General features: G+C 35.3%; 1 protein-coding gene across 3 annotated transcripts in view; it reads left to right on the forward strand.

Annotated features, from left to right (window-relative positions):
• Nucleotides 1–21586, forward strand: part of Kpna3 (karyopherin subunit alpha 3) — a 59708-nt gene that overhangs the window by 14543 nt on the left and 23579 nt on the right. Inside the window, exons 1-3 of one of the 3 annotated variants that reach the window (XM_010636966.3) lie at nucleotides 1532–1553; nucleotides 13762–13806; nucleotides 21308–21397. In XM_010636966.3, coding sequence (XP_010635268.1) covers nucleotides 13765–13806; nucleotides 21308–21397 — 132 coding nt within the window. In that variant the 5' untranslated portion in view covers nucleotides 1532–1553; nucleotides 13762–13764. Of the gene's footprint in view, nucleotides 1–1531; nucleotides 1554–13223; nucleotides 13287–13761; nucleotides 13807–21307; nucleotides 21398–21586 lie in introns of those variants that run through there. The other 2 variants (XM_010636964.3, XM_010636965.3) reach the window with 2 other exon arrangements.

Here is a 21586-nt window from a genome sequence, read left to right on the forward strand (position 1 = left end):
ATGGCCAGCCTGTGCAACTTTAACAAGACCCTCTTTAAAAATAAAAAAGGCTGGTGGAATCTCCACCTCACCCCAGAAAGCATGGCTGTTATCATGAAATCAACCAATAACAAATGCTGTTGGGGCTGTGGGGAAAGAGGAACCCTGCTCCACTGCTGGTGGGAGTATAAACTGGTACAACCACTGTGGAAATCAGTATGGAGATACCTCAAAGAACTAGGGTTAGAGGTCCCATCCTAGGTATCTTCCCAACAGAATTAAAAGAATCATACCACAGTGATATATGTGTACCCATGTTCATAGCAACAGTTTGTAATAGCTGAAACTTGGAAATAGCCCAATTGCCCATCAACTGGGGACTGGATAAAGAAAATGTGTGCTTTAAAAAAAAAAAATGTAAAATGGAGTACTACTCAGCCATAGAGAAGGAGAAATTAGCTGGGTGTGGTGGTGCATGCCTATAATCCCAGCACTCGGGAGGCTCAGGCAGGAGGATTACTGTGAGTTCAAGACCAGCCTGGGATACATAGTGAGTTCCAGGTCAGTCTCAACTACATAGTGAGACCCTGTCTCAAACCCCCACCCCAAAAAAGAATAAGAAATTAGAGACATTTATAGCTAAATGGATGTACAGTGAAGTAATACTCTTCAGTGAAATAAATAGGACACATATAAATACTGAATAGTTTCTCGGGTGTGAGAAACTGAAAGTGTAAATAAGGATCAAAGATATAATAGATAATGTGAAATGGGAAGGAAAGGGGAAGGGGAAGTGGGAAGGGTAGGGGAAAGGAAAGAAGGAACTGGAATTAATATGAGAAAATGAAAAAATGGAAACAAAGTCTTTGTAAATAAGGAGGGATGGAGGAGATAAGAGAGGTCAGGGGAATGGGGAAAAAATAGGAACCAAGATATATTATGTAAAGATACAAATTTCCAATGATGAATATTATATACCTAAAATTACCAATAAAACTAATTTTAAAAAATAAAAAAAGACTGGTATCTTAGTTACTTTTCTTGTTGGTGAGACAAAATACCCAATACCTGTAACCTTAAAGTAGAGGGGGCTTTGGCTCTTATATTAGACATTTCAGTCCTTGCACGCTTGTCTGGCTTCAGGCAAAAGCGACATGATGGAAGGATCTGGCAAAGGAAAGCTTCTCACCTTGTGGCAGCCAAGAGGTAGAGAGAATGAAGGGAGGAGCTGGGAAAGGAGATATACCCTTCTAGGTTGTATCCCTTGTGACCAGCCTATGAGCTCCTGAGGCTCTTGGGGGATGTCCAGGTATAAACTAGTGTGTAGATATAGAGGATGTAGCTCATCAGTAGGGCACCTACTTGGTTCAATTTTCAGTACTGCAACAAACAAACCCACCACAGTGTCATTTGTCACAGGAATCCTCTGAAGTATTGTTTGACTTCATTTTCTAGATAAAATGAAGTAGAAAGGCCAGAAAGAATCCCAGAATATCATAAAGTTTGCACATGAAAGAACAAGGATTCAAACTCAGGCTGTCTCCATCGAAGGTGTTTCTATTTTGTTGTGTAAGGTAATACTGCACTAATGCAATTTGTCCAATATATACCTATTTAAGGTATGTGGAATAATTTACATTGTTAATAAGTATCTTAGTGAAAAGCTATTCAGTAGGATTTTCATGCTTTCTAATGTGGTGGTGATTGATTGTTTTGGTATATATTTTGTTTAAGTGTTAACCTAGAGTGTAGTTTATTATGTGGTTCCTGGCCTTAGCATCATCATCTTCACCACAGATCTTGTTAGAAACACAGATTTTTGCCTTATTTTGATTTGCCTCAAAGCTGCTGCTGAAAATATCCTGAAAATGGAGCCCAACACTGTATTTTAATAAGTGATATTATTCTGCAGAGGTTTCCATGACTCTGACTGTGATGGGTAGAGTGGACAGAGTTAGCATTACTGTGCCCACCCCTACTGAGTGTTCCTTCATCACCTGAAAAGTTTATGTATGAGTGTCATTCAGTTGAGTCATGGAAGATACCACTGAAAATAATAATGTTAAAAGTTTATGGTTTTATGTGCCACATTACTACCTGTCTAGTGCCGCATGTGTATTGTGGGTTGGACATGCCCAAGCTAAAATGAGACTCTCTAACTCAAAACAAGTGTAATACTGTATGGGAAGATGAATGGAGAGTATGAAATAGATACTGAAGAGGTGTTAGCTTGTTGGTGTTTTTTAGGTGATACTCTGATTTGAACTCTGATGTTCTTTGTGTGGCTTCAGTTTGGTATATTGATGTTAGTGGGCACAAATGAAGTAGATGGGAGCCAAAATGTCAGTGGGTCACAATTGTTATTAACACAGTGCATTAAGAGTTTTTTTGTTGTTGTTGTTTTGTTTTTTGCCTTTAAACATTTTTAAAAAATACATAGCTTTACACACAAAATAGGTAACATGGATAACAAGTTTGGAAGCAGTAATATTCAGGAATCCAGTATCCAACTTAAAAACTAGAAATTATCAACTAGGAATCTTTTTTCCATCATGGAAAATTAGTTGGCCTAGAATCATTTACTAAATAGTTATAATACCAACTCTGTCATGTCAAGTTTCTGTACTTTTTTTTTGAGGATTCTTATTGGTAAATTTACTTTCCATTGTAATCTATTATATATCCATAAAAGAGATTTCTTTTTTTACAGGCAAATTAACAGTAGTAACGTAAGACTTGCTTACTATAATTAATTGATAGGTCTTTTAACTCTCTTAATCTATAGGTTTCCTCTTCATTTCTCAAACTCTGTGAGTGTGTGTATTGCTTTTTTCTGTATTTACTGTAAATTGTTGGATATAGAAAGCTTAATCTATTGATTTGTTGAAATATAAGTCACATGCCATATAGTTCATTTACTTAAAGGATACAATTCAGTGGATATTAGTATATTCAGAGTTTTGGAACCACCACCACAATTTTAGAATATTTCACCACTACAAAAAGAAACCTTCTATCCTTTTACAGTCACCCCCCATCCTCCTCCTTTACTACATCTAAGCAGTCTTTCCATATGTATAGACTTTGGATTTTCATAGAAATGAAAGTATTTAATGTACTGTGTGGTCTTTTGTGACTAGCGTCTTTCACAAATTCTTGAACTTTACTAGTTATATATAAGTATTTCATTCTTTTTTGATACTATTTTACTGCATGGATATTTTACATAGTTAATTGTTCATCAATTGATGAACATTTGGGTTTTTGCCCTTTACCTATTGTGAATACTGTTGCTATAAACATTTGTATATAAGTTTTTGTGCAGACAAAGATTTTCTTATCTGTAGGGGTAGAATTGCTGGATCATATGATATGTCAGCTTTCCATCTCTTACACAATACTAGATAAAAATGACTGAAAGAGAGAAAGTTTGTTGTGGTTCACAGTTTCAGAGGTTTTAGTCCACATTTGGTTAATTTTGTTTTCTGGGCCTGCCGTGAAATAGAACCTTAAGGTTTGCAGGGCGTGAAGGAACAAAACTGTTTATCTCATAGTGAGCACAAAGGCAGGGGTGGGCAAGATAAAGTTCCCACGCTCATACTCCATGACCCTTTCCCAACAACTAGGGAAACCTCGTTTCCAACATCTCCCAATTAGGCCATCAAATTGTGAGTCTGTCCATGGATTAATCCACTAGTTAAGTTAGAGCTGTAATGATTCAGTCACCTTCCAAAACCCCATGTCTGAGTATATGAACCTTATGGGGAGCATTTTAGATCCAAAACATAACATAAGATAATTTAATGTTCAATCTTCAAGGAACTGCCAAACCATTTTCCTGAAGTGCTGCACCAGTTCCACTAGTAGTATCTTGAGCATTTCAACTTCACTTTTCTACATCCTTTTAAATTTTATTTATTTTATTTTATTGATTGATTATCTGTCTGGTAGTGCTGGGAGTAGAACCCAGGGCCTTGCCCATGCTAAGCATAGGCTTCACCTCTGGGCTCAGTCTTTTTCTTAGTTTTAGCCATCCTAGTAAGGGTCTCATGGTTTTGATGTGCATTTCTCTAATATGTCATTTATCTTTGGGAAACATCTTGTTTAGGTCCTTTGCCCAAGTTTTAATGGTGTTACTTATCTTTTTATTAATGGTCATAAAGGTCCATTATAAAGTATATGAAATTGAAATTTTTCACCTATTCTGTACATTGACTTGCTTCTGATTGTCTTGGGTACTATATACTTATATCATGAGGTACATAATGTCATGTTATTTCCTTTTGTGATGTTAGCAACCACTGATGATCATTGCATAGATTCATTAATTTACTGACAGTTGTGAAATGATGGTATTTAAATCCTATCAAACTTTTTTATTAGAATTCTGAATTTGGAGCTAGTAATTTGAAGCTAGCAGTAGTAGTTTGAAGCACATTAAAGATATTTCCCTGCCTTATTACTGTCATTGCTTTTCTGATATCAGCTTTGCCATAAATACTCAGTTGGCAAACTTATAGGCACAGTATCCCTGGGCTTTTTTATTCCAGAGCTACAAGGGATGCTCAAAATTGTATGGTGTAGGACCAGGCATGGTGGGGCACACCTGTAATCCCAGCACTTGGGAGGCTAAGGCAGGAGGATCACTGTGAGTTCAAGACCAGGCTGGGTTACATAGTGAATTCCAAGTCAGTCTCAACTACATAGTGAGACCCTGTCCCAAAAAACAAAACAAAACAGCAACAACAAAAATTATATGGTGTATGTTTAAATAAAAATTTATTACAACAAAAAGATAAACTGTTATTAATCCATCTTAAAATACTCTCACTTTCAATTCAAGTACGTTTATACCATCATTTTTACCACTTTCTATAGGAGTTCAGAAAAGCAGACTTGTGAGAAATATATGATAGTGTGTTCCATCTACCTTATTTACCACATCAAGCTCTGTGCAAAAACCCTGGCTCTTCCCAAAACTCAAAATGGCCATGAAAATTAAACATTTTGAGTCAATTCAGGACATCAAGGCAGGCTTCAGAGTATAACCAAAGACACAAGAAAGGACTTCCAAAACTGCTTCCACAAGTGGCAAGAATAGTGAGATAAGTGAGTTCAAAGCAAGGGGAAATAATTTTGATGGTATTAATGGCAATGTGTCTTTTACTGAATTTTTAAAAATAAACATTGGTGGAGCTTGCCTGGGACCACAGCCCTACCCCTCCCTGCCTTGGCAGAGGAAGGGTGAGAGGTTCAGGCAGCCCCCCACCATGCACCTCTGGCTTCCTGGCTGGGCTGGTTGGTACCTTGATCCATACCACAGAGGCACAGGGATCATAAAGGCCATTGTTCTGAGCTGTAGCCTCCATTTTGATTCAGTTCACACAGAGATGATAGATTAATAACTACCACAAATTGTCATTTTTCTAAGTTGTGCTTGATGCCTTTGTGTTGCTCGGTGTATTAGTTGGGCTAAGGTGTTGTGGTTGATTTAATCAGTTGTCCTTTCTGGTATAATGAAAATGAGATTTCCTCAGAGTCATTAGAGACACAAAACCTAAAGACAAGTTGTAACAGGAAGATCAAAGTATTAACCCACGAATTAAACCAAGGATAGTACCAACAACAAAAATAGGAACGAGAAGACATTCAAGCAAGGCACAAGCACAAACAAAGGCTGGTTGTTCATCAAAGGCAAATTCTGAAGGAAATGAGGTGGAAAAGTCTGGTAATCAACCACCTGTACATCTTGAACTGATAGCACAGGAAGTAACAAAACAAATGAATGAGGCTGTAGAGATATTCAAAACAGAAATAATTTTGGAGATAACTACAGAGATAGTGAGCAGAACATGATTAGAGACTCTAGAACAGAAACAGATTAAAAAAAATACATGAGCTCAGGACCATGATAGAAGGCATGACTGCCCAACATAGGAAAGAAGTGGAAATCATGAATGCCTAACATAGGAAAGAAATGGAATCCATGAAACAGATTCAAACATATCCAAGAGATCCAACCTAATCCAAGAGATGAAAAACTCTGTTGAAAGTATACATAACAGACTGAGTCAATCTGAAGACAGTATCAGGTATAGAAGACATAATGGTAGTTAGTGACCATGAAAGGGGAGGGATCTCTTTAAAAAAGTAAGGGAACATGAGAAATCAGTCCAACAGATCCTAGATGATGCAAAGAAGAATAACATAAGACTGATAGGAGTCCATGAAAAAGGAGAAAGTACAAATGACTTAAAAAAAACTTCACAGAATTAATGACAGAAAACTTCCCAAACAGAGCAAAAGAATTTGACATACATGTAAGTGAGGCTTATAGGACTCCAAATAGCCATGATCACAAAAAATCTACATCTAGACATGTAATGAACTCAAGATCACAGAAACTCAACAGAAGAATAAAATACTACAAGCAATTAGAGAAAAGAAACAAATCATATGCAAAGGAAAGCCCATCAAACTTACAGCAGACTTTTCAACCCAAACCCTCAAGTCATGGAGAGTGAGATATTTTAAGTCCTAAAAGAAAATAACCTCCAACCTAAACTGATGTATCCTGCAACACTCTCTTTAAAAATCGATGGGCAAATAAGATGCTTTCATGACAAAGAACACCTGCCTGAGAAACTTCATGAATACCAAAGCAGCAATCCAAACAAGTATAAATATTGTCCTAGAAAAAGACAATGGAGATCACAAATCCGTGAGGCCAAACAGTAAATCCAGCAGGCAAACAAGAAATTGGAGAGGGGGAAAATTAGAGTCAACAACATGAAAATAATGTGGTGATGTCAATTCATACCAGTTATAACCATCAGTGTTAATGGCCTCATTTCACCAATCGAAAGAAATAGGCTGGCAGAATGGATTAAGTAAAACCCAACAATATGCTGTGTAGAAAAAATGAACCAAATTCAAAAAGAAACTCATAGACAAAGTAAAAGGATGGAAAACAGTTCTCCATGTGACAACGCAGAAGAAAGCAGGGCACCTATCTTATTTGCAGAGTAAATTTCAAACGAAAACTAAGAGAGACAAAGAAGGTCACTACATCCTTGTAAAGGGAACAATCCAAGAAGAAGAGATGACAATATATATATACACACACACACATACATACATACACACACCAAATACTAATGCCCCCAACTTACAAAACAAATATTAAGGGGCATGAAAAACCAAAAAAGCACTCATATAGTTGTAGTGGGGGACCTCAATAGTCCACTGTCACAAATAAACAGATAAGCTAGACAAAAAAAATCAACAGTGAAGTACTAGAACTGAACCAAGCTTTTGAACAAATGTACTTAATACACATCTACAAAGTGTTCCACCCCACAAAATCAGAATATGCATTCTTTATAGCTGTACATGGGTCATTATCCAAAATAGACCGGATACTATACTAGCTCATAGAATATGCTTGCGTAAATGCAAAGGAATTGAAGTTGCCCCATGTATATTATCAAACCATAGTGCAATTAAACTGGAGATCAATAGCCTGAGAAAGTGCAAGAACTTCACAAATCCATGGAAATTGAATAACACTGTCCTGAACAACCAATGGGTCACAGAGGAAATTAAAGTAGAAATTCATCAGTTTTTACAAATAAATAATAATACCAATACAACATAAAGGAATCTGTGGGACACAATGAAAGCAGCTTTACATGGGAAATTGATAGCAGTGAATTCACACACTAAACAACCTAATGCTGAATCTTAAGCTTCTAGAAAAAGAAGAGCAAGATGAACCCAAGCTCATACAAGGGAGGAAATTAAGATCAGAGCAGAAATCAATGCAATGGAGACTAAGAGAACGATTTAAAAAAAAATCAATGAATTGAAGAGTTGGTTTTTTGGAAGAATAAATAAAATCGATAAACCCTTAGCTAAACTTAAAAAAAAAGAAAGAAAGAAAAGGCTCATATCTATGCAATTAGCAATGAAAAAGGTGAAGTCATAACAGATCCAGAAGAAATTCAGAGGATCATCAGTACCTACTTCGAAAACCTGTACTCTAATAAAATGGAAAATGCAGAAGAAATGGACAGATTTCCAGATACGTATGAATTTACCAAAGTTTAAGGAAGAAGATATAAAAATTCTAAAGAGAACTATAGGCCAAACTCACTAATGAACATAGATGGAAAATCCTCAATAAGATCCTGGCAAACAGAATACAGAGGGACATCAAGAGGATTATACACCCTGACCAAGTCGGATTTATCCCAGGGATGTAAGGATGGTTCAACATACGTAAATCAATAAATGTAATACACTATATTGAGTCAAAGACAAAAACCATATGATTATTTCAACAGATCTAGGAAAAGCATTCAACAAAATTCAGCACCCATTCATGATGAAAACCCTACAGAAAATTGGAATAGATGGTCTTTATCTCAACTTGATAAAGGCTATTTATGAAAAACCAATAGCAAATATCATATTAAATGGTCAAAAACTGAAAACATTCACACTAAAATCAGAAACAAGACAAGGATGTCCACTGTCACCACTGCTGTTCAATATAGTTTTGGAAACAGCCACAATAATTAGGCAAGAGGAAGCAATAAAAGCAATAAAGATAGGAAATGAAGAAATTAAACTGTAATTGCTGATGATATGCTACTCTACATAGAAGACCCCAAAAACTCCATTGAAAGACTTCTAGACTTAATTGACAGATTCAGTAGAGTACCTGGATACAAGGTCAACACTCAGAAATCAATAGCCTTCTTGTACACAGATAACAGAATAACTGAGAGAGGAATTAGAGAAATAATCCCTTTCACAATCGCATTCAGAAAAATGAAGTACTAGGAATCAATCTAATGAAGGAAGCAAAAGACCTCTACATTGAGAACTACAACACTGAAAAAAGAGATCAAATAGGATATAAGAAAATGTAAAGCCATCCCTTGTTCATGGGTAGGAAGAACCAACATAGTGAAAATGGCCATATTTCCAAACTTCTATACAGATTCAATGCAATCCTGTTAGAAATCCCAACAGTATATTTCATTGAACTAGAGAAAACAATCCAAAAATCCATTTGGAACCAGAAGAGACCTAGAATAGCAAAAGCAATTCTAGGCAGCAGAGACATGGCAGCGGGTATCACAATCCCCAACTTGAAACTATACTACAAAGCCACTGTGATAAAAACAACACGGTACTGGCAAAGAAACACTCAAGGATCAGTGGAATAGATTAGAAGATGCAGAAACAACTCCAGACATACTCAGCTACCTCATCTTTGACAAAGACAATCATCCTCACTGGAGAAAAGATAGCCTCTTAAGCCGGATGTGGTGGTGCACGCCTGTAATCCCAGCACTCGGGAGGCTGAGGCAGGAGGATCACTGTGAGTTCAAGACCAGCCTGGGCTACATAGTGAGTTCCAGGTCAGTCTCAACTACATAGTGAGACCCTGTCGCAAAAAAACAAAAATTAAAAAAAAAAAAAAGATAGCCTCTTTATAAATGGTGTTAGAAAAACTGGATTGCACCTTGCCAAAGATTAAAAACTAGACCCCTATCCCCCGCCCCCCGGGGAGGATAGAATTTGGGACTTTGCACTTGCAAGGCAAATGGCAGCACCACTGAGCTAATTCCGCAGCCCTAGACCCCTATCTTTCATCATGCACTAAACTAAAATCGAAGTAGATTAAAGACCTAAATATTAAAACAGAACACTCAGATTGTTAGAAGATAGGTAGAACTCTTGAACATATTGGCATAGGAAAAGAATTTAATGAATGAATCCTCAGTATGGGAACTAACATAAAGAATCATCAACTGGAACCATCTTTTTGAAAAGCTTCTGCACTGTAGGAGAAACCATCAACAGAGCTAAGGGACAACCTACAATGTGGGAAAAAAATTTTACCTGTTGTTCCTCAGACAAAAGTCTACTATTCAGAATATATAAACTCAAAAAAAAAAAAATCAGCCCCCCTCCGAAATTTATAAACCCAATGCAAAAATGGGCATCTAAAATGGAACATTTTTCAAACAAGTAAAAGCAGCAAATAAACATGAAAAGATGCTCTACATCAACATTGTCATTTGAGAGATGCACATGAAAAGAAGTGATTCCACGTCACCCCTTGCAGAATGGCTGCTATGAAGAAATCACCCAATAACAAATGTTGTTGGGGTTGTGGACAGAAAGGAACCCTTCTTCATTGTTAGTAGGAGTGCAACTACTGTGGAAATCAATGTAGAGATACCTCAAAAACTAGGATTAGAATTTGACCCAGCTATTCCCCTGCTTGGTATCTTCCCGCAATAATTAAAAGGATCATACCATCATGATATATGCTCACCCATGTGAATAGCAGCACTGTTTGTAATAGTTGAAACTTGGAAATAGCATAATTGCCAATCAACTGGAGACTGGAAAAAGATTTTTTAAAAACAAAATGGAGTACTACTCAGCCATAAAGAATGAGAAACTACACATTTGTAGCTAAGTGAATACACATTGAGAACATATCCTTAAGTGAAATTAATAGGACACATGTGTAAATGCTAAATAGTTTCTCTGGTGTGATAAACTAAAAATGTAAGAATCGAAATGTATAATTGATACTGTGTAATAGGAAAAAATATCTAAAGGTGTAGGGGAAGTTGGAGGGGTAGGGGAAAACTAAGAAGGGAAAAGACAAAATAAGAGAAAAGGGAAAAAATAGAAACAAAGTCTCTGTAAATAGGGAAGGGTGGAAGGGGTAAAGAGATGGCAAGGGAATGGGGAAAAAATAAGATCTAAGATATACCACGTAAGGGTACCAGATTCCAATGATGAATGTGATTGTATTGTATACCTAAAATGTACCAATAAAGAAAAAAGGAAAAAAACCCATTGTTTTTCAGTCACACCTTGTTTTCTAGTTACTCTTTAAGAGGGCAGTCTTGTATCCTTATGCATGCTAAGAAGCCAAACAAATCCTAAAAATTGTTTGGTCTTTTACTTTGTTTTCTTTAAATAAAATGTATACACTTGCTTTAGTTAACATTCTTAGGAAAACATTCAGTAGCCCAAAGAAGCATAGAATAAATATCTCTGTTTCAGCGGTTTGTTCTTATTTTCTCTTCTTATTGAGAATAGTTTATATTCTATACAGTTCACTGATTGTTAGTATACAGTTTGATTTTAGTATATTTATAATCATCACTGCAGTCCAGTTTTGCATATTTCTGTCATTCCCCCTCCCCTAAATGTCTCTTACACTTTTTGAAATTATTGATTTTTTCACATTTTAGATAGATATTCTTAGCCTGGGGTTAACAGAGCCTTCTAAGGACCCCAGAACCACCTGAAATTGTTTGCCAACAATATACTCTATTTTAAAAATAAATTTTAGTGTCAACTATACAAATGCAAGAAAACTAAAACTATTAAGTTTATCTTTTTAATAAAGAGATTCTGAAATTGTTCTATGACAAAACACTAGAGAGGAAAATTATGGAGGTGTATGCAGTTAACATATTTAAACTATGCTTTATAATTTGCTAATAAAATTGTATTTATACAACCATTTCTTTTTTTTTGGTGGGGCAGGGATTGAACTTAGGACCTTTTGCTTATGAGGCAGGTGGCAGAACCACTGAGCTAAATCCCCAGCCCCTGTACAATCATTTCTAAGAAATAAAATACAAGCATTTATAAGCAAATAAAATTAATAGAACCAAGACCTGTTATGTAAAGGTACAAGATCTCAGTGATGAATGTAACTGTACTGTATGCCTAAAAGTACCAATAAACTCAATGAGAAAAAATAAAAAATAAAATAAAATTAATAGAGAATTTTTTTAGTTATTCTTGCTTTTTGGGGATTTCAATTTTCTTTTCAATTCCCTTTTTATCAGTACACATTTGCAGTATATGATGTTTACTTGTGTGGTTAGTGTATATACTTAATACATATTACTTCCTTTTTTCATCGTCTTTTTCCCCTCCCTCCTGTCTTCCTCCATCTCTTGTTATCCTTCCTATTTGAGAGAGCTCTCTCTACTTCCTATTATCTATCCTTTATTTTGCTTTTTATTTATAATTTGGGTTTCTCATATAAGAGAAACAAATATTTAAAAGTGTGTTTGACCTAACATTATGGCCTTGAGATGTATCCTTTTTGTTACAGATAACATACTTTATAATGGAGTAGTACTCCACTGAGTGTAAATAACCACATTTTCTTTTTCCGTTCATTTGTTGATGGACACAAGATTTAGCTATTATGAGTTGTGCTGCTGTAAACATGGTGATCTGATCCTTTTTAAAGATAATTTGTCTGTTTTTCTCTTGCTTCTTTGAGGGTTTCTCTTTTTTTTCTGGTACTCTAGTTTTACTGAAGTATATCCAGTTGTGCATTTATTTTAACTTTACCTCTTGGAATTTATTGTTTTGTTTTATTTTTAATCTCTAGCTCATTGTTTTTCATCAGTTGTGGAAAATTGTTAGCTATTGTCTCTTCAAACTTTAAATTTCTGCCCAATTCCTTTATCTTTTTTGGATTGCAAACATTATTTATAACTCACTGTGTCCTGTGTTTCATTTCTCTCCTGTATTATCATTGTCATGCCTCTTGTTTTGTAATTTCTTCTGACCTGTCTTAAAATTCACAGAATGTCTTGAACTATATTAAATGTGCTATTCCGTCTTTTTTAGTTATTGATTTTGTGTTTCAGCAATTATTTTTCCTATCTCAGAGTTTTCTGCACTTGATCTTAGCCAAAAGGCCAAGAAGTGATCTCAATTTTCTTTGGTTCCTTTTTTATTTTTTCAAAGCTACTGACCATTTCTGATAATTTATTCTGGCTTATTAATATCTTTAATTTCCTTTTTCTATGCCTTAAATAGTTGCGATGGTTTTTACATCTTAATTCTAGTATTCTTACTCCAAAGGAAGTGAACTGATACTTTTTTGTTGTTGCCTTTCATTCTGACTTTTAAGTTTGTTTGGATCAGTGTCTACATAAGGTCTGTTTAGTCAGGGTTCTTGAGATAAAATTGACAACAGATACAGATATATAGAGATGGATGGGGGAAATTATCTCACTTAATTATGGAGGCCCATGATAGGCTGTTTGTATGCTGGAGAACCCCGTAATCTAGTAATATGGCTCATTCTGAAGCCAAAGGCCAAGAGAGGGGACATAGGAGTAGGTGAGAGTACAAGTCCAAAAGCCAGAGAACCTGAAATTATGATTTCCAAGGGCTAGAGAAGAAAGATGTTCCAACACCAGAAGAAAGCAAAAACTCGTCCTTTCTTTTTCAATGTAGGCTTCCTGCTGCTTGGCTGATACCCACCCACATTGTTGTCTTTCCATCTCAGACCACCAACCCAAATGCCATTCTCTTCTAAAAGTATCCTCACAGACACACCTGGGGCAGTCTAATCATTAGTCAGATAGGGCAAAGTGAGGCACTTTAGGTTGCAGCAAAACTGCATGATGGGGAGAGGAGGATAGTAGCTCTTCAAAGAAAACTGGTGCCTATAAGACAGGAGAGTGAATCATAGGTGGCCAAGCCCTACATTCCTTCCATCTTTCGCAAAATTACCCAAAGAATACCCAGTAAAACAAGAGTTTTGGCTTTCTACCTATTTATAGCTTATTTAAAATGTAAAACTGACAAGTCCCAAGCTTTATGTTATTTCTAAAAAAAATTTAAGTTTTAAATGCTCAAGACCTTAATTTTATACTAGCATTACCAGTATTTTGATGCTTATATAGTCTTTGTTTTTTTTCTTAGACAATGCGAAGACACAGAAATGAAGTGACAGTTGAATTACGAAAGGTAAGGGTGATATACATTGGAAGAAAAATAATTAATAGAGCGTTCTGATGTTAAAATTCTGTATAACTTGAATTAATAAAAATGCTATGGCACATTAATGATCCTCCCTAAAACCACAGTCTAAAAACATCTGTAGGTTGTCATGATATATACTCATATCTTCCTTTTATTGTAGGAGGCACTGTGAAAAGTACTTTACCATTATTAAAATCTTCACCTCAGATGAAATTAAATGCTTTTTCCGTAATAACTTTTTGTGTGGGCTATGTGCTGAGGATTCTTTCCCGCTTTTGCATGTAAAAGTTACATATATTGTTAAAGATACTTTTTAAAAAATTAATGTTAACCAATGGAAGATTATTGCTGTTAAGACTGCCCCTGCTGGCTTGAACCACTGGCAGTACCTACATAACTGTCCCATTGGGTGACTTGCAACACACTATAGAGCTATTCCATGCTACCCTAGAGGATAGTCATTCATGCACCACTGGTGCTTCAAAGCCACTCAGCAGAGAGACATATAAATTACAACATCGTTGTGAATGTGTTAAAATTGTTTTCTTCCATTATGTTTAGGAGGACTTTAGAGTTACATTCATCAGATTATGTTTCCATGTGAACCCATCTTATTTGAAGCAAATATTTCAGTTGCCAGTCAATTTCCTGCTTATGTGTATGTACTTTCTAATAATAGTTTTTTTGTTGTTGGTGGTGGTGGTTTTTTTTTTGGTACCAGGGATTGAACTCAGGACCTCACACTTGCCAGGCAGGTGTTGTGCTGCTGAGCTAAATCTCTGGCCCATTTAATAGTAGATTCGAAACTTATCTTGAACCTTAATTTTTAGATTATACTTTTTCCCTACTCTAATTCAATTTCAAATTCTTTATTATATTAAATTTCCATCTCTGAGCTTTTCAGTTTTTTTTTAAATTTTATTTATTTGGGGGGGGTGAGACAGGGTCTCACTATGTAGTGGAGACTGACCTGGAACTCACTATGTTGCCCAGATTGGTCTCTAAATCACAGCAATCCTCCTGCCTCAGCCTCCCGAGTGCTGGGATTACAGGCATGTGCCACCATGCCCGGCTGAGCTTTTCAGTTTTAAAGAGAAGGAATGACTTGATTTTGAAAGTATATACTCTCTTGAGTTGCCAGAATTCAATAGACCTATCATTTAGTAATTATTTATTATGTACTTTGGATCAAATACTGGCTAGGCTGCTCTCAAATCTCTCACCTTTGAGTACAGTTCTGTTTGCTGGGAGCACCTCTGATGGTGTTCACAAGATCTTCATCAGAAATTTATGGGTTATTCATACAAGCATCACTATTTGAGCAACTGTCTCATGGAGTTGGATGGTACATTAAAAAATCATATAAGCAAATATATCTTTAAAGCTTGTGAATGTTGCTGTGGAAGAAAAGTAGGTATGAAAGTTAATAGGGTAAATTTTTGTGAAATTGGAGATTCAAAGATGATTTGTCTGAAAAATAACATTTAATCTGAAACTTGAAGGTTGAATAACAGTTAGCTTATTTTTTATAAATATTAACTTAATCAGGTTTTTTTGGTTTTGTCCAATATCAATATCATGCTCCCTGGTATAGTATGTGGTTCTTGAAATCCATTCTTCTATGTTCCTTCCCACTCATTTTTTTGAAATTTGAAAAATACTTGCTAATTACAGTGTCATCTTATTGCCTAATTCTTCAGTTGACATAAAGTTTTTGATAATCACATTTGAAAGTTCTTTCAGATTCTTAGATTATGTGGATCTCAGAAATGAACTAAGCCTTAGCTGAGTAAAATAAGGTGAACTTCTTACCGGTTTTAACACTTTGAACTTAGCTTTTTAACATTTTACTAACATTTGATACATACCCATCTTAAATGCACAACTTGATGAAAAAGTATTATAAATAGGCAGAACAGCTCCATCAGCTCCTAAATTAAGAAAGAAAACAGTATCACATATCCTCTTCCAAAGCCCTGCTTATTCCTGGAGTCATCAATTACCCTGATTCCTACTGTCATTCTACATATTTGGAAGATACAATGATGTATCCTTTTTGTGTCAATTTTGTTTTTGTTAATCAAATGAAGATCCTTCTCTCCAATAGAAGAAATAGAAGTAAAATTAGAATCAAGCAGTTGTTTATTGTTGTCCGTTAATGGTGCACCATATGCCCTTAGATATATAGGCCTTTACTTTCCCTTTTCATGCTTGCAAAACAATTTTCAAACTTTTATAATAGCTATGGCATATTCAGAAGCCTCTTGTTTTAAGATCTATTTAGTCCTTCTACTAGACATATAAATGTAAGCTATTTATTTATATTTATATTTGTTTATCTGTTCCCCTTTCTGTAATTTGTAGAATTAAAAATTCTTATTTGTTAGAACACATCTTTTTGAATATTCACCTTGGCTACATTAGAACCTGAAAACCCTGCCCCACTGCTTCCAAAGGAACACCCCCCACCTTGTCCCCAGCTAGCATTCCTTTTCTGATTGCCATATTACATTTCTGAAAATCCTTGTAGGACTTAAAATGAAATTCATCTCAAATAATTCCTTATTTCACATTTAAGAATTTCCTAGAGCTGGGTGTTGTGGCACATATCCATGTAATCCCAACTACAGTATTCAGGACCCTGAGGCAGGAGAATGGCAAGTTCAAAGCCAGCCTGGGCAATTTAGCAAGACACTGTCTCAAAGTAAAAAGGGCTAGGGATACAGCTACCTGGGTTCATTGACCATTACTGGGGGAAAATAAATCCTTGGATAAGCAGTAAAAAGTAAATTCTTTTTTCAGCAAAGCCTAGACTTCAGGCAAAGTTTAGTTGATTTTGATAATTCTGTGGAGGTGTGGAGAGCCCTTTAAGAGAAGATTCCTCTACTATTTATGCTCAGTATCTGTCTCTGATGTCAGACTTCTGTATCCATAGCTCCATTGAGGAGAAATTCACAGTGGTGCTAATGTTGAGACTCTTAAAAATACAAGAGAGCTAGTACCCAGTGTTTTATTAATGAGTTATACCCATTTGAGAAGTTGAACTAGTGTGTCTTAGTTACTTTTCTTACTGCTGACTCAAAGTACCCAACACCCACAAGTTGAGGGAGGAAAGGTTTATTTAGCTTGCATTTTGTGGAAGTTTCAGTTTATAGTTGGCTGGCTCTAAGGCAGGGTGGTATGGCAGAGGGGCCCCACAGAGGAGAAACAGTTCATGGTAGGCAGAAGGCAGGAAGGCAGCAAAAGCAGTAAAGTAGTGAGGAAGCAAGCAGAAGCAACAGCACTCTTTCTGTCCCTTATATTCTATCCAGGCTACATGCACTTGGGGCAGGTAGCACTCATATCCAGGATGAGCCTTCCCATCATTATCCACACTCAGAACTATGCCAAACCAATCAGTGGAATAATTTACTAATCATACACCTTTAATCCCAGCATCACACACTGTAGACCCAGCCACCTCTGAAAGGTCCCACCTATGACTACATGAGGCTTTGGGGGGAACATCTAGATACAAGACGTAACAGCGTCTTAATACCACCTGGTAACTCACTTCACTCTGTGGGAAGTTTTATTGACTTTCATTTTTTATTAGATTGTAATCTCTAATTCTAGACATATAGCTAATACTCTTTAAATGCTAGTATTCAAAAATTAAATTGAATTATCTCTTAAATTTTGTACTTCTATTTAAATCACTTACTGAAGTTTTAAGAAAATACTTTAGAGACAAAGCAGTGCTGTTCAGAATTCTTGATCTGTGAGAAGTTAGAAAACTTGTGCCAAATGGAAAACAAAGTGCTGCTTCCTTTATTAAAGAGGCTTTTCTGAGACAAATGGAAAGGTACCTCATACTTATAAATAAGAAGAATTAGTACTATTAAAACATCTGAAGCATCCAAAGTGATTTATAGACTCAGTGCAGTGCCTATCAAATTCCTTTGAAACTTTTCACAGAAATGGAAAAAACTATTGTAAAATTTATTTGAAACCATGGAAGACTTTCAATAACCAAAGTTATCATAAGCAAAAAGACTAAAGCCAAAGACATCACACTATTGGATTTGAAAATTTTACAACTTGTATGTAGCAATCAATACACCATGGTACTGACATAAACTCCGACACACAGACCATAAGAATAGAAGAGAGAGAGAGCCCAAAAATAAATCCACATATTCATGGTCCACTGGGTTCTCAACAGTTATCAAGAACATACAATGGGGAAAGGATAGTCTCTTTGATAAATGGTGTTGGGAAAACTAGATATCCATGTGCAGGAGGAAATTTTGCATACCATATGCAGAAATCAACATCAGTGGGTTACAGACTTAAACATAAGACTTGAACCTGTAAAACTACTGAAAGAAGACTTAAGTAAAATTTTATGTAACATTGATGTGGGCAGTTATTTTCTGGATTTGACCCCGAAAGTGCAAGCAAAGAAAGCAAAGTAGACAAGTGGCATAACAAACTAAAAGGCTGCACAGTAAAGGAAATAATCAACAGAGTGAAGATACATCTCATGGAATGAGAGAAAATATTTGTAAACCACACATCTGACAAGGAATTAATATCCAAGATATGAAAAGAAGTAAAATAACAAAATTAAAACAACCTGATTTTTTAAAAAGGCAGGGGCCCCGAATAGTTTTTGAAAATAAAGCACAGAAATGGCTAACAGGTATATGAAACAATTCTTGTCATTGATCATAGGGAAATTGAAATTTTCACACCTATTAAAAAGATAATAAGTGTTGGCAGGGATATGTAGAAAAGAAAACCATTATACATGATTGATGAGAATGTAAATTAGCATGGCCATTATGGGAAAAGGTGTGGAGGTTCCTCAGAAAATTAAAAAATAGAGCTGTGATCAAAAAACCTTGTGACTGGGAAATAACAAAAGAAATTAAATCAGTATGTTAAAAGATTACAGTCCCCTGTTTACTTGTAGCATATTCACAGTAGCTTCAAACTTAGTAGTCTAAGACTATTTTTCTTCTCAGCCATGAACAAATGTTTGATTTTACTAATTGTGTTTCTACATCTAATGAAACTGACATATAAAATAACTGATTTTCTCTATTTACGTTATTTTCTTTCTCTTTAATTTTTGTGAGTATGTATGTGTATGTGCATTATATGTGTACATACATTTTCCTCTTGAACTGGTTAAACTGCAAGCATGGTGCCTCATTACCCTTAATATATTAGTTCATATTACATAAAAAGAGAAAAAATGCACAAGCACAGTGCACTTATCAAATTAATATACACAAAATTCTGTCATCTCCTCTGTAATTAATACAACTCAGATTTTGCAGGTTGTTCTCAACAATGACCTTGGTAAATCAGAGGTAAAGTCCAAGCTCAGACGTTGCATTTCATTGTCATGCTTCTTCAGCTTCCTTCAGTCAGAACTGATTCTCTTTCTTTTACAACTACATTTTTGAAGAGTACAGGTTTGCTTTTTGTAGAATGGTTGGTTTGAGTTTGTCTGACTTTTCCCAGTTATTTAGGTCAGGAATACCATAGAAGTGTTGTTTTCTCAGTGCAGCAAACCATTGAGCATACAGGTTTGATTTGTCTTTTACTGTGCTGGTCTATGTTTTATTACTTGGTCAAGATTTTTTTGTACTATTTTTTTTAATGTTGGACGCCACTATGTAAAATATCAATGCATGGATTTAAATATTTGTAAAATGCTTTAATTTAAAAATAAGTTAGAATTGACTATTTCAGTAGTTCTAAAAAATTATACTTTGATATAAGTAGAAGTTAGTAAACTAATGAAAAGCATATACAGGCATTTGTTTAAATATGCATGCTTATAGGACCAGGAATTTAGCTCAGTTGCGCTGCACCTGCCTTGCAAGCTCAAGGTCCTGAGTTTAATCCCTGGTACCAAAAACAAAAACCAAATCAACATCAAAAAATCACACTTATACATTGCACCAAAATTGGTGTTGTACAGATAAGCCAGTAAGATTCATTCATATATACATACATATATATATATATATATATATACACATATACATATACATATACATATACATATACATATATAGTTTAAGTTTTCTATTTGACCTGAATTTTATCAGGAATATTAATGCCTCTTCAAATAACTTTGTTATATTCAAACATTTTGATAAATATTACATTGAGCAAAAGCCAGGTGTGGTAATGTGCATCTGTAATCTCAGCTACTTGAAAGGTTGAAGCAGGAGGACTGCAAGTTTGAGTCCAGCCTGGGCAACAAACTACTTAAGACCCTCTTTCAAAAAAAATTTTTAAAAAGGCTGGATTTGTAGCTCAGTGCTCCCTGGGTTCACTTTCCTATTTTTTTGGAGACAGGGTCTCACTATGTAGTAAAGACTGACCTGGAACTCACATGTACCCCAGGCTGGTCTCGAACTCACAGCAATCCTCCTGCCTCAGTCTCCCGAGTGCTGGGATTACAGGTGTGCACCACCATGCCCAGCTTGGGTGCAGTTTCTATTACCCCACCCACAATCATGTATGTGGGTTAAATATTAGAATTATATACTTTGAAATTTTAACTTGAAAAGGGTATTAGAAGTCATTAAGTCAATTATTTGGTGTAATTTATTTCTATTTTGTAGCAATCAAAACTAAAAACTTAAGAGAAAATTGATGATTTACCTAGTTACATAATGTATGAAACAGCACAGGTTGTTATTACACATAATTGAAATGTTAAAATTGATTTACTCATAGAGAATTGTTGTTTATAAAGCCAGAGTTACATTTTCCTTCTGGCTTGACCCACCACTGGTACATGCATGACCGTCCTGTTGGGCAGCTTATACCAGTGTGGTACAAACAGATTTAATCACTTTTATTAGTCTTTTTATTAATAAAATTAATAAAAGCCACCCAATGGGACAGTCATGCATGTACCACCTATGGTTCAAGATTCCCAGCAGTAAGACATGCCCCTGGGTGAATTTGTTTAATCTGAGATGATGGCAAGTAAGTAGTAACATATATGCTAATGAATTCCCACTCCCCATGCTCCCAGCAAGTACACATATACACAATGTAATATACAAACCTTGAACATTTCCTGTTAAATGTGCTTCTTAATAAATTGCTCCAGGCAACTGTTAGTCATAAGTAGATTAGGATGGCATACTAGTTGAAATATTATTTGCTATATGCTAATAATAATACTACTTCCCCAAATTTAAATTCTCACTAAAGATTAGGAAATAATGTTGATACTTAGTGAGGTGTGGTGTGTGTGTGTGTGTGTGTATGTAAAAAAGCTACACTGCTAGCCAATTAATTTTATTACCAAAGCCAGAATTTGGCCATTATTTCATTTACACTTCATACATTTAACTAGTATTATCTTTATATAGTCAATATTTATTTCATCATTGCTGAATAAAGATCAAATAGTTTCTCACTAACAACAGCCTTCATGAGTTCTTAAGCATTTATTGTTGTGTTTTAGAACAAAAGAGATGAACACTTACTGAAAAAGAGAAACGTTCCCCAAGAAGAAAGTTTAGAAGATTCTGATGTTGATGCCGATTTTAAAGCAGTAAGTGACCTTATTTTCATAAAGTCTTTAAAATCATTTTTATAGTAACCATGAATTTCATTTTTACTATAAGACCAATTTTATAATGATAATTAAGACACCAGCTTTTAACATATATAATATTTAATAAATGTGGTTTTGCTAATAAACTCTACTGATCTTTTTTTTTTTTTTTTTTTTTTAAGAAAA

Source organism: Fukomys damarensis, unplaced genomic scaffold, assembly GCF_012274545.1.
Source record: "Fukomys damarensis isolate Sample0158 unplaced genomic scaffold, DMR_v1.0_HiC HiC_scaffold_38, whole genome shotgun sequence".
NCBI lineage: Eukaryota > Metazoa > Chordata > Mammalia > Rodentia > Bathyergidae > Fukomys > Fukomys damarensis.